The 13,377-nt window shown below is 45.6% G+C and overlaps 1 protein-coding gene across 1 annotated transcript in view; it reads right to left on the reverse strand.

Moving 5' to 3' along the window:
• MDGA2 (MAM domain containing glycosylphosphatidylinositol anchor 2) overlaps positions 1–13,377 on the reverse strand; it is a 683,176-nt gene that overhangs the window by 272,235 nt on the left and 397,564 nt on the right. Inside the window, exon 6 of the mRNA XM_074998506.1 lies at positions 4,362–4,631. Within this exon, the coding sequence (XP_074854607.1) occupies positions 4,362–4,631 (270 nt within the window). The remainder of the gene's footprint in view (positions 1–4,361; positions 4,632–13,377) is intronic.

Consider the following 13,377-nt stretch of genomic DNA (forward strand, 5'->3'; position numbering starts at 1 on the left):
TCAATCTGAGTGAGTTCCTCAGATTTGTCACCTAAAAAGGCTGGCTCAGATTTAGGAACCTCTGTAACATCCTCAACCGTGAAGACTGAAGCAAAGAAATCATTTAATCGCTCCGCAATGGCACTGTCTTCCTTGATCGCTCCTTTTATATCTTTATCGTCCAAGGGCCCCACTGCTTTTTTAGCGGGCTTCCTGCTTCTAATGTATTTAAAAAACATTTTACTATCGTTTTTTGAATTTTTGGCTAGCTGTTCCTCAAAATCTTTTTTGGCTTTTCTTACTACATTATGACAGTTAATTTGGGAGTGTTTATGTTCCTTTCTATTTTCCTCACTAGGATTTGACTTCCACTTTTTAAAAGCTGCCCTTTTCTCTCTCACTGCCTTTTTAACATGGCTGTTTAGCCATGGTGATTCTTTGTTAGGTCTCTTACTGTGTTTTTTTATTTGGGGTATACATATAAGTTGGGCCTCCAGTATGGTGTCTTTAAATAGTTTCCATGCAGCTTCCAGGGATTTTAGTTTAATTACTCTACCTTTTAGTTTCTGTTTAACTAGCTTCCTCATTTTAGTGTAATTCCCCTTTTTGAAATTAAATGCCAGAGTGTTTGACCGCTGCGGTGTTCTTCCCAACACAGGAATATTAAAAGTTATTATATTGTGGTCACTATTTCCAAGCGGTCCAGTAACAGTTACCTCTTGGACCAGATCCTGCGTTCCAGTCAAGACTAGATCGAGAATTGTCTCTCCCCTTGTGGGTTCCTGTACTAGCTGCTCCAAGAAGCAGTCATTTAAGGCATCAAGAAATTTAATCTCTGAATCCCGTCCTGAGGTGACATGCACCCAATCAATATGGGGATAATTGAAATCTCCTATTATTACTGTGTTTTTTATTTTGATAGCCTCTCTAATCTCCCTTAACATTTCAGCATCACTATCACTGTCCTGGTTAGGTGGTCGGTAATATATTCCTAATGCCATATTCATATTAGAGGAATGAATTGTTATCCATAATGATTCTATGGAACATTTTGATTCCTTTAGGATTTTTACTTCATTTGATTCTATATTATCCTTCACATATAGCAGCAAGCACGCTCGTTTAGTGCTCATCCTCTGTGCATTCCCACCAACTGCTGTGCCTAAACGACCTCCCACTGAGCTATGAGTGCAGTCCTTGGCTCTTTCCCATTCCTCCCTGGTTAGAAGTGAACAGGGTCATACAGCTGTTAAAACAAAGAAAACCCAGATGCATCAGTCATGGTATTTCCCAGGCCTGGGCTCCTCTAAATGTTCCTGTGTGGGGAACATTCATTAGGCTACGACTTATGACGTTTGTTTCCGCGGCGAGCCAGGAACTCTGGCTTTCTCCTCTGGAGCCTCTGTTGTTGCTTTGTGGGCCAAGGAAAATACAGCAAACTCTCTTGTAGCCAGTATGCTTTCAACCAGACCTCTGAGATAACCGGCACAAACACACTGCTTGTTCCAAGACCAAAACCAACCGGAAGTCACTCCCGGCCATCACTGCCAGGCTGTTTCTACAATTGCATTCCTCTTTCGAAAGAGCTATGCAAATGAGGTAAATCAAAAATGCAAATGAGGTATAAATTTGCATATCCCGACACTTCATTGGCATATTCTTATTTCGAAACAGCTTCTTTCGAAAGAAGAAAAGCAGTGTTTTTTTATGGGGTTTACTTTCAAAACAACAGTGTCTAACCTGGTTTTCTTCTTTGGAAAGAAGCTATTTCGAAATAAGAATATGCCAATGAGGTGTCAGATATGCAAATTGCAGCTCATTTGCATTTTCAATTTACCTCATTTGCGTACCTCTTTCGAAAGAGGAATGCAAATGTAGACACAGCCCAAGAGTTTCCCCAGAGTTGCCAGCACTCCCCCAGCCCCAGCGGGATCCCTGACCCCAGCGCTGCTGGTGCTCCCTCGGTACCAGCCCCAGCAGGCGCTCCTCTAGTCCCAGCCCTGGCAGCGTCTCTGGTCCAGAGTTGCCAGCACTCCCCTGGTGCGGTTCCCAGCCCTGGTGCTGCCCGTGTTCCCCCCTAGCCCAGCACTGATAGGGTCCCTGGCCCTGGAGTTGCCAGGGCATTCGTTCAGCCCTCTGCTTTCCAGCCCTGGGAATCCCACACCTTTGTCTCCCCACACTACTCTGTGTTATCTGGCATATTTTCATATCTGGCAACCTCCTGGTTCCTGGGCTGCCAGATACGAAAGAGTTTACTGTACTGAGCTTTCTTTACAAGGAAAGCTTTTCCTTCCCTTTTGCTTATTCCAAATGTGTGTTCCAGGCACATCCTCAATCCCCCAGTCTTAACACAGTTGTAGATCAGAGCAAATGAATGGTAATGCCAGATTCATGAAACAATACAGCATTTTGGCTTCCCGACAATAAAAGCTCGAAGCCAAATGTCAAAAAATTCCGCTGGAATTATTTTATAAATAAAGCGACTGCAATAGGCTGACAAGCCCCTGATGTTCTGCTCTCTGTCAGACCTCCGTAAGAAATACTGCTTCATCGTCCTGTTGGAAAGTACAGTATGTTAGGCCCTAAGGAACAAGCGGCCGCTATACTTTCATGAACTAATTACACCATTGCTCCTTACACCACTGCTTTTTCCGAGCCTGATGAATAAAAAATGTATTATTAAGAGCACCCACTGCGAGGGAGTTTATGTGTCAGCATCATTGGTGGTTTAGATTACAGAAACTTAGTTCCAGCTAAGTTATTTGGTTCAGGTAGATTAATCCAACCATCATCCAATGGGAATCTTCCTTCAACTAGTCACCCATATTGCTGTGATTACCCTAATCATGCTGCAAGCCAACACATTGGTGCAGATTTGATTCTCACCTAGGAGTAATTATTGGGCACACATTCTTCCTTGTCCCCTTACCTGGATGAAATTATAGGTACCCTGACTCAAGCCTCAGGCTTGTTGGAATGACCAAGCTAAAAATGTACCTAATTGCAAGATCACCTTTAAAACATAAGTGTAAATACATAAAAATTTCATAATGACCTATAATACCAAACATTATTCCAAAAATTATAGCCCCTCTCTTCATAAATTAATCAAAACAATTAATATATTATGATGAGTACCGCTACCTATTAATATAATTCAAAAATGTGCCAAAATTGCACCCAACAAAAGAAATTATAAAATTGCAAAAAAAATCAGTAAATGAAAATTGGTGCATCAAAGAAAAGCCTAATTAATAACAAAGCAATGAGGGGAGAAACTATTTCACCCAGCATTCCTGTTGTGGGCCCTTCAGGAAAGAGATTTTAGGGAGCAAATTTCATCATTATAATTCTCACATCCTGAAAGCCCAGACATTTGTTATCCTGATTCTGAGAAATGCCTAGGCCAGACAGGGTCAGAGGGACCACTGCCACCTTTGCTGTCTCTAGCTAAATCTCATGCAACATCTGGGATGAAGCAGGATCAGATTTGAACAGTAGTAGTGAGAGCCTTCCCAGCCTGTCTCAATTCACTTCTTCCTAATGGATGGTTCTCATCCATTTTGCTACCATGTATGAGCCTGTCAAACAAGGGGGTTGTTTGCTTCTAAAAACTCTCTCCAGCTAAACTGGATTTAATCCATTACATTTCAAATGCTTTAAGTGTTTTTCCTCCATATTTTTCTAAGAAATTAACAGCATCTTTGCCATAGTACTAAGCAAATTAATGTATTTATAGACCCATCCCTAAGCCTTGCATGACACCGTTTCATGTTAGCCAGTTACAAAGGTTTATTAACACCTTCAGCCCAATTATTTCAACACAACCAGCCCCAGCACTTGCAAACATGGAATTGCACTAGAATATTAGCTTTCAGGTAAACTCCAAGTAGCAAGCATCCCACCCCCATGGGTGTAAGGAAAAGAATGAACAGGTGACCCGTGTGACTTCTGCAGAAAGTCTCAAGCAACAGGGTAGCAGGTGACTGTCTGATGCTCCTCAGTGAGGTGTTAATTCCAACACTGCCCCAGCAGAGGACTGTGTGCATGGCAGGAGAAAAAATGCAGATGGTCTGACCAAACAGCATCCCACGGGATTACAGGGCTCTGGCTGCTTGTCCTCCCTTTCCAATGTGGCAGAAGAGAGGGGCCCTGCGAGTACACCTCAACGGGTCCTCAGGGGAAGACTACAGAGCCCTCCCCCCCACCTAATACAGTGTACCTAAAGCCCAGCTGAAACAGCACTAATTTCTTTCTTAAGTTGTTATAATTGGCCAACACTGTGCTTGGCACAGGAGGACACAAATCTACATGGAGCTAATGTGAAGGAAGAAGAGTTTGCCTTCGAAGGAGAACACTCAGAACATCCAAATTCAACTTACCTCTGACAATGACATTGGTGGACTTTTTTGCAGGGTTTCCCACATTATTATTGGCGATGCAACTGTATGTGCCGGCATCATCTGAAGCGATGGACGGTATCGTCAAAGTCCCACCGTTCAGCACCGTTTTCTCAGGCAGGGCCCCGATGGATCTCACCCAGGTCAGCGTGGGTGCTGGCTCTCCTGCTGTCGTCACACACACCAAGGTGATGGCCTCGCCAGGGTTCACCACTATGGGGTCGTCCACCAGAAGCTTAATTGATGGGGACGCTGGAAAAGATTTTGAAAAGAGACATGCTGTTTGGAGGCTGCATTGCTGAATTTGACACGCCACGCCAGCTGGCGTGAGCAGAGCCAGTCCAGATGTGGCTCCCTCCGGATACTCCAAGGGGCTTTCAGTGAGCATGTTGACATAGCCGTCAGAGGTGTGACTGTGGCCTGCGGCAACACACCCTTCAATCTTGCTAGCTCAAATTACAATAACCAGGAAGCTGTAGCAAAATGGAACATACAAGCCCACCTGAGAGCCTGGTACGTGCACAAAGGGCCTCACCAGTACTTTTATTCGTGGTAGCTAGGTGGGACCTGAGAGGGGTTCTCCATTTTGGAACTTCCTACCTCCTCTGGTGTGCCAGAGCCCAGACTGATTATCCTTCTGGGACCGCTGCCAGCCCACCTTCACTGCCCTTTGGGTTCAATCACTGAGTAGGGCAGCGGGTCAAGACAGATCTACTTACAGACAGCTCATCACCTATGGCTGTTTTTGCAAGGATTAATTTAAGAGTGATGTGCCACAAATACACGGGCGCTATGTGCAGAGACACTGTAGCAGTCCAGGAGTTCTCCCCACTCTCTAGTGAGCCCACTTCCCTGAGTGGCGTATCTGGGTAAATGGAAGAATTCTCAGCTGTGTCTGCGCTGGGGTACAGGCTGACATAGCAATGTCTATTACGGGCATGTGTGCATGTACATTTTTCGCATCTCTCAATGACATAGATGGCTCAGCCTAACTTTCTAGCCTTGGACAACTCTGAGAATAATTAATTAATATCACGCCTCTTTTTCAATACATCAAACACAGCCTTCTCTACTCTCCAAACCCTGCCACCGAACAGGGTGCTCTACAATACCTCTTCTGAAACCTCAGGATGACTTGCCGGGGAAGGGGCCCTCAATGTCTGAATCTGGGTTGTTAGCTATTGAACAACTCTACGTTTCATGCTGGGAAAGCCCATGACTTGACGTGCATACACAAGGGAGCCAAGGGGGATACCGCTCCCCTTTTCTCTTCTGAATAGCTGTGACAACCACAGCTCCTGGCTTGTGCGGCCACAGACCCCGTTCTGGTGCAGCAAGTGGCTGGGGAGGACACAAGAGAAAGTCACCTGTTAACCTTTTCCAGCAGCACAGAAGCAGTAGCAGATAACTGCTCTGCTTCAGGAGCAGGGTGATCATTCACCTTCTGGTCTGAGCTGGAGCACTGAAGCTGTGCTTGCCCAGGACTGCGCCTACACGTGCTGGCTCACACACAGAAGTGCTGCAGTGATTGCTAAAGCCCATACTATCGGGCCCTGAAGGGTAATTCCACCAAACAATAGCACCGCAGAGAAGGAATTCTGTGCACCATGCTTTGAAAGAGAAGAAAAGGGCGAAGAACATTTCATTCAGATCATAAGCTATTACCTACGAAAGAAGAGAGTTTGTTTTCATTTGGAGAAATTATCTAAATATTAAAGAAACATCATAACTGGGCTTTGCAGAATTTGCACTTTTATAATTTTAAGAAATATCAATTTATTTTCAAGCTTTTTTCTTTTTCAATTGAAATTTTCACGGTGCAAAATTATGGGTTTTTCATCAGTTAAATTTTCATAGAATCATAGAATCACAGAGCTGGAAGGGACCTCTAGAGGTCATCGAGTCCAGGCCCCTGCCCCACGCAGGGATCAAGCCCAACAATGTCACCCCAGCCAGGACTATGTCAAGCCGGGATTTAAAAACCTCCAGGGATGGAGGTTCCACCACCTCTCTAGGCAACGCATTCCAGCGCTTCACCACCCTCCTGGTGAAGTAGTTTTTCCTAATGTCCAACCTACTCCTCTCCTTCTGTAACTTCAGACCATTACCCCTTGTTTTGCTGTCCGTCACCACTGAGAACAGTTTCTCTCCATCCCTTTTAGAGCTCCCCTTCAGGAAGTTGAAGGCTGCTATTAAATCACCCCTCAGTCTTCTCTTCTGTAAACTAAATAAGCCCAAATCCCTCAGCCACTCCTAATAGGTCATGTGCTCCAGACCCTTAATCATTTTCACTGCCCTCTGCTGAACCTGCTCCAGCAAATCCACATCCTTTCTATACTGGGGGACCTAAAACTGGGCACAATTCTCCAGATGTGGCTTCACCATTACCAAATAGAGGGGAACAAAAACCTCCACAGATCTGCTCAAAATGTTCCTCCTGATGCACCCCAATATGCTATTGGCTTTCTTGGATACAAGGGCACACTGTTTACTCATATACAGCCTTTCATCCCCTGTAATCCCTAGGTCCCTTTCCACAGTACTGCTGCTTAGTCCATCAGCCCCCAGCCTACAGCAATGCTTAGGATTATTACATTCCAGGTGCAGGACTCTGCACTTCTCCTTGTTGAACTGCATCAGCTTTCTTTTTGGCACAATCCTACAATTTACCCAGGTCACTCTGGATCCTATCTCTACCCTTATACTTATCTACCTCTCCCCCTAGCTTGGTGTCATCTGCAAACTTGCTGAGGGTGCAATTCAGTCACTCATCCAGGTCATTAATAAAGATGAACAACACCTATCCCAGAACTGAGACTTGGGCACTCCACTTGAAATTGACCACCATCCAGATATTGAGCCATTGACCACTACCCATTGGGCCCGACCATCAAGCCAGCCTTCTATCCATCTTACAGGCCATGGATCCAATCCATATTTCTTTAATTTATGGGAAGAATGTTGTGGGAGACTAACAAAAGTTTTACTGAAGTCAAGGCATATCATATCCACTGACTTCCCCATGTCCACAGAGCCAGTTATGTCATCATAGAAGCTAATCAGATTGGTGGGGCAGGAGTTGCCCCGGTGAATCCATGTTGACTATTTGTGATCACTTTCCCCTCTTCCAAGTGCTACAAAATGGATTCCTTGAGGATTCCCTCCATTATTTTTCCAGGGATTGAAGTAAGGTTGACCGGTCTATAGTTCCCTGGATTGTCCTTGTTTCCTTTTTTAAAGATGGACACTACGTTTGCCTTTCTCCAGTCATCTGGGATCTTTCCCAATCTCCAAGAGTCTTTGAAGACAATGGCCAAAGGCTCAGCAATGACATCTGCCAATTCCCTCGGTACTCTTGGGTGCGCTAAATCCAGACCCATGGATTTGTGTACATCTAGTTTTTCTAAGTAGCGCTTAACTCATTCCTTCCCCACTGAGGGCTGCCCTCCACCTTCCCATACTGCACTGTTTGGCACCATAGGGTGGGAGCTGTCCTTGCCTGTGAAGCCTGAGGCAAAAAAAAAAAAAAATTGAGTACTTCAGCTTTTCTTACATCGTCTATCACTAGGTTACCTCTCTGATCTAGTGAGGGCCCCACACCTTTTTGCCAGTTGTAGAAAATCACAGGAGGATCAGACAGTAACTAGGTAAGGACAGGAGATGTTGAGATTCAAAAAAAAGTAAACATTTTATCCCTGTTTAAGCACATCCTGTGAACATTGCATGTCAAAAATCTGCCAAGTAAATATCCTGAAACCAGACTCTCTGTTCTTAAACAGAGCTTTCCTCCCCTTGCCTTACTGCATGTTTAGATCATCTCCCATGGAAATACACTGGTTTGTTAGCATGTCTGGGCATTGACACTTTGCCTATCCAAATCTAATCCTTCCAGGAGAGTATTATAGACAGAACACCCAGAAGCTCCTCCAAACCCCAGTCAGGGACTCCCATTGTACAGGTGATACAAATGACGTGCAAGGGATATTAAATGTCAAGTTTCCACACTTAAGCAAGACTTAAAATGGGGGAGAGATTATCTTATATCATCTTACTGCCAGGCTCTTGCAATACCCGGTACTGGTCCTATCAGGGACGGACCTTAAATCCAATATTCATATGCTATGCATCTGTACAGCACCTAGCACAACGGGGCACTTATTTTGGCTAAGGCATCTAGTAAAACTGCTATACAACAGTAATAATTGTTTATGGAGAGAAAACAGCATAATGATTACCACTACCTGATATCAGTTCCAAAAAGACTCTCTCAAAGTTTGACTATGACTTTCCAATTGAAATAATAAATACAAATTTCAATATCATTCTTAGCCATATTACATATCAGCATTCAACCGTTAGACTTTCAAAGACACGTTTTCAAGCTTAAACTACTTATACGTTCATCAAAAAAGAGAACGTGAACAAGGTCCCAGTCAGGAATATCATCCACCAAGAAGCGTACTCCAATAACAGCATGTAACTCTTTCACTACTCCAATGCAGAACTTATTACTTAAGCTATAAAAAGACATCTTCCCAGAGTATGCCATTTGGATAGCCTCCATGTTTACACGGATTGCTATTAACCTGAAAGGCATTTTAGAAGTCTGACAACTTTGAGGTCCAAAGAAAGAGAAGGCCATTGAACATTTGAAAACAAAGACACATGACAACACTACCCCCCGTCATGTCTGCCAGTTAAATTTACATTCTCATCCAAAGGCCAGCTAACTATCTTTCTTCAGCATGATAGTTATTTACAGCTGTCCAAAAATCCTGCTGCCAATTTCATATTCAGAGAAAATGCACAGAAATCAAATGTAAATGCTCATCATAATTCCACATCTAACATGCTTCAGACTTATCTCAGAATTTAAAGTTACAAGCCCTGGTTCTAAAACAGTCTAAACTAGAAATCAGCTCAGATTTGGAGTAAAATATCTCCATCTTTTCAAACCTTCAATCAAAACTCAGAGATGAGGAGGATTTGCAAAGCAGGTTTGCTTAATGTAGTTTCTTTAGCACTTTTCCATGTTTATTTGCAGCTGGTTTACCTTCTCTGGACCACTCACTATTTTACATAAAATTCTGGCACTCTCTTTCTTAGTCATCTCCTCTATAGACTAAACAGTTCAATTTTTTCACTTCTCCCCAAACTTCCCTTAAACTACATCAGTTTGCAGCAGCTGAAGATTAGCCAAAAAAGAAAAAAAGAACTAAAATAAAAAGAAAGCCTGATTCATGAATGCACATGCAGCAACACATACAGCTCACATAAGTGCTATCTACATTAGAGAGTTTTGTGAACAAAACCCGGGAAACATCCATACCAAAAATGTGTTTTGTCAACAGCCTTCTGCCTCTCCCATGAGGCAGAATACCTTTCTTGACAGAATCCATCATCAAAAAAGTCCCGTGGGCACTTCAGGGTGCCCTCTGTCAACAGATGGGGCTTCCGGGTAACTGGGTAGCCTGGTCTACTGTGCTTCCGGTTAGCCATTCTTTTCAGAGAGTGGCCAGGCAGTCTGGCCCCCCTCTGTCGACAGAGCAGATCGCTTTTTCAATCTGCTTTGCTGTCTGGCTGAAATCTGTTCACAGAAGTTTTGTCAGAAGATATCTTCCAAGAGTAACTTCTTTCAACAGATCGCTGTAGTGTAGACGTAGCCATAGGGTTTATTTATGCTCCCTTGATAGATAGCTCCTCCGCCCAGGAACTGCATGTATGTTAACTCCTCTACAATGCTGCTGAAGACATATACAAGCCATATTTATGTATTAAAACATTTTTAAAGATTCCCAATGGAATCTGGCCAAAATGGAAGCTGCAAACAAGCAACCACAGCTGATCTCAGAGCTTGGCATTAGCTCAGGATTGTGGTAGAAACAGCTCTGAATGCCAGCCTTAAACGAAAAATACCAGGTAACTCAGCATGAAACAGCGTGTAAAGTGGCAAGTGTCTGTTACATTTCGGAGCTCCGGGATTCACTTCCAGCAAGCGTAGAGTTTTAAGTGAGTGGCAATCTGCCCTCCAAAAGAGTATTTTTAAAAGTCTTTAATAATACCAATACTGAGAACAGTAAACATTAATTACAAAGCAGTAAAAATGGAAACTTTGGTACATAGGGATTTGTGGACACCCAGCTCGTCTGAACATCAGACCCCCTGCAGATTTACGGGAACTAAATAAGAAGGCGGAAGCCTACATTTACGCAGCCACATTTTCACAGAGTTGCCTTCTCATACGATACCTATTGTAAAGCTGGCAGCACATTAGGAACTCTGCTAAGCCAGAACACAATGCTAGGTTACCCACATCATAGCAAAGAACTGAAAGGCAAAAGGACAGCTACTAACCAGGGTAAACTGGAAGTTTCAAATAGGTGCAACGATGTGTGAGCAGCATATTATCCACGGCTGATGTACATATGGAGAGTAATGAAAGGCTGGCTCTGCAGAATACAACTCTCCTTACCTACTAACGCAAAGGTGCATGTCATGCAGTGGGTATAATTAACTCATTGGGCCAATGTGAGACATCTGTGGCAGCATAGCCATCACTCAGTCATTAATTTATGACTATTCATGAATGGCGCTTACTTGTCACCTCCTATTTACTGAGTGCTTTCGACCCCTATGTGCTCTCTGGGCCCTTCTGGGCCTCTCAGCTATGCAGAGAGAGAATGGAAGCATATTGCAATCACTGACCCAATGTTTCCAAAATGTCTGTGTGCCAGAACGGGAATCTCTGGGCTTTCTTAGATAAACTTCTCCTTGTTAACACAGCTAAGTGCTGAGCATGAAGAGGTGCATTGCTGTGAGGGTTAACTGACAAGCTGGGATGCATGACTTCTCTGGCAGCAGTGAATCTCTAAATATCACAAGTACCCAGTGGAAAAGGGCTAGATATTTCTAGGGGATGCCCAGAGGCTGGAGCATGGCTATTGCTGGCTTGGACTGGTCTAGAAAAGATGATGTGGGCTGTCCTTGGCTGTGGACAGGACAATCAGATCGCAAGTGTCAGCTGGAGGTAGGAAATAACAGGCACCTATATAAGACAAAGCCACCAATATTGGGACTGCCCCTACAACGTATGGTCATCTGGTCATCCTATTGGTGGTGTGTGGGAGCTGGCTCCTCACGGGCACGTCCCAGGCTCTCTCACATTATGGGTAGGGAGATGATAGGTGCCTCTCAGGCCGGCCTATCCGTGGCAACACCACACAGCTATGGAACTGTAGTGAGTCAGTTTGGCCTCCTGCAGACCCGGAGGCCAGGGAAGCTATGCAGAGGCCCTGGTGGGTGGGGCCGGAGTCAGGAGACCAGAGGCCCGCCCCTCAGAGGGTGGGGCCATGGGCTAGAAGAGCCAAAGGCGGGACTCAGGAACCATTCAGGGCTGGGCCTCCGGGCAGGGAGGACGTGCCTGAACGAGCTCCTCGGGGCCAAAGGGAGAGGGCCTGCGGCCGCCCGGCCAGGCCAGAGGAACAGGCCCCCAGAGGCTCCACGCAACCCCGGGTCCGTATGCCCCAAGGAGACTACCCGGACTTCCCGGACCTACCAGGACCTTCCCGTCGGCAGAGACCCCCCGCCTTGGAAGAGGCCCCGGGAGCGGGCTGCCCCAGAGTCCCGGCTGACCCTTACAACACTCAGACCCAGGACCGCCCTGCGTCTCCTGTATTGCCGCCGCCTGACTACCCTAATGACGTGGTTATGGACGATTGGCCGGAGCCCCCAAAGGTGGATGACCCAGAGGAGACTGACCTAGGAGGACCCCTCGACCAGATGGACTGGGATCTGCCGCCAACAGAGGGTGAGGTAGGAAGTGGCCCGGGGAACGTCGCTCACGAACCAATGGCAGTGTGTTGCGGTCTGGATCCCCACTGCCAGGGTTGCATGTGAGCGACCCCCAGGGCCCCGGGCCGGGTCGCAGTGGAGTGGGAGGGCCTGCGACCCCCTACCCCTCCTTGACAGGGCCAGCCCGCTGAGCCTGTCGGTAACCCTTGTGTTGCTGCCCCGCCCCAAACTGAGGGCTGGGCCGGTGTTTAACCCTTGTGTTGCTGCCCCGCCCCAAACTGAGGGATGGGCCGGTGCTTAACTCTTGTGAACTGCTGCCCCACCCTGGACTGAGGGCCGGGCCCAGAACTGTATTATTACGTGGGACTGCTGCCCCGCCCTGGACTGAGGGCTGGGCCCAGAACTATACAACTCTTGTGAACTGCTGCCCCGCCCTAGACGGAGGGCTGGGGGCCTGTATGGTGGTAGCGGTGAGCCGCTGACTGCCCGAACTGAGTACGGGCTGGTGCCCTAACCCCCCTTTTTTTGGTTGCCGCCCGCCCTAGACCAAGGGGCTGGGCGTCACGGGATGTGCTACAGGAACGCATACTGAAAGCGCTCTCTTCTTCCGGAGGCTGCTGGAATCCAATCTCTGCCTTATATTTTAGTCATGAGCCTGCAAGCTAACCAGGCCGATTTGACTAATCCACACCACTGTATTTTCAAATGAATCTGTAGTGCTGAAACAGCTTTGTAGATTAAGATCAAAACTTCTATCTATTTTTAATTAATCTTATTAAAGCCATAAAATATGTGAAGCTCAAACTTTCAATATTTAAAATGACCTCATTACCTACTGAAACCTTTCAAGTGCCAGGCAGATGTTTGATATCATTGTAGCAATGCAAGTTCCATGTGGTCTTCTGGATACATGTCAAGTTTCTTCCATAAGGCTTTGAAAGGAATGAAGCCATTTTTAAAGGAACTCCCACGTGCCTCAATGCAAATTATTAGATCTGAGCACTCAAAGGGTTACCAGAATTTAACGTCACCCTCCCTATGGCTCTGTGGATTAAGCGGTAAGCATAGCATTTTACTATGCCCCGTCAATTCATGTTTGACAAAGAGTAGAATTATTGCTTAAAATGATATAAGCTCTGTCTTTACTAGCAGAGAGAGACGGCTGCAGGATTGACATACTCATGCAAGAGCCTTTAGCTAACCAAAG

Source organism: Carettochelys insculpta, chromosome 6, assembly GCF_033958435.1.
Source record: "Carettochelys insculpta isolate YL-2023 chromosome 6, ASM3395843v1, whole genome shotgun sequence".
Lineage (NCBI taxonomy): Eukaryota > Metazoa > Chordata > Testudines > Carettochelyidae > Carettochelys > Carettochelys insculpta.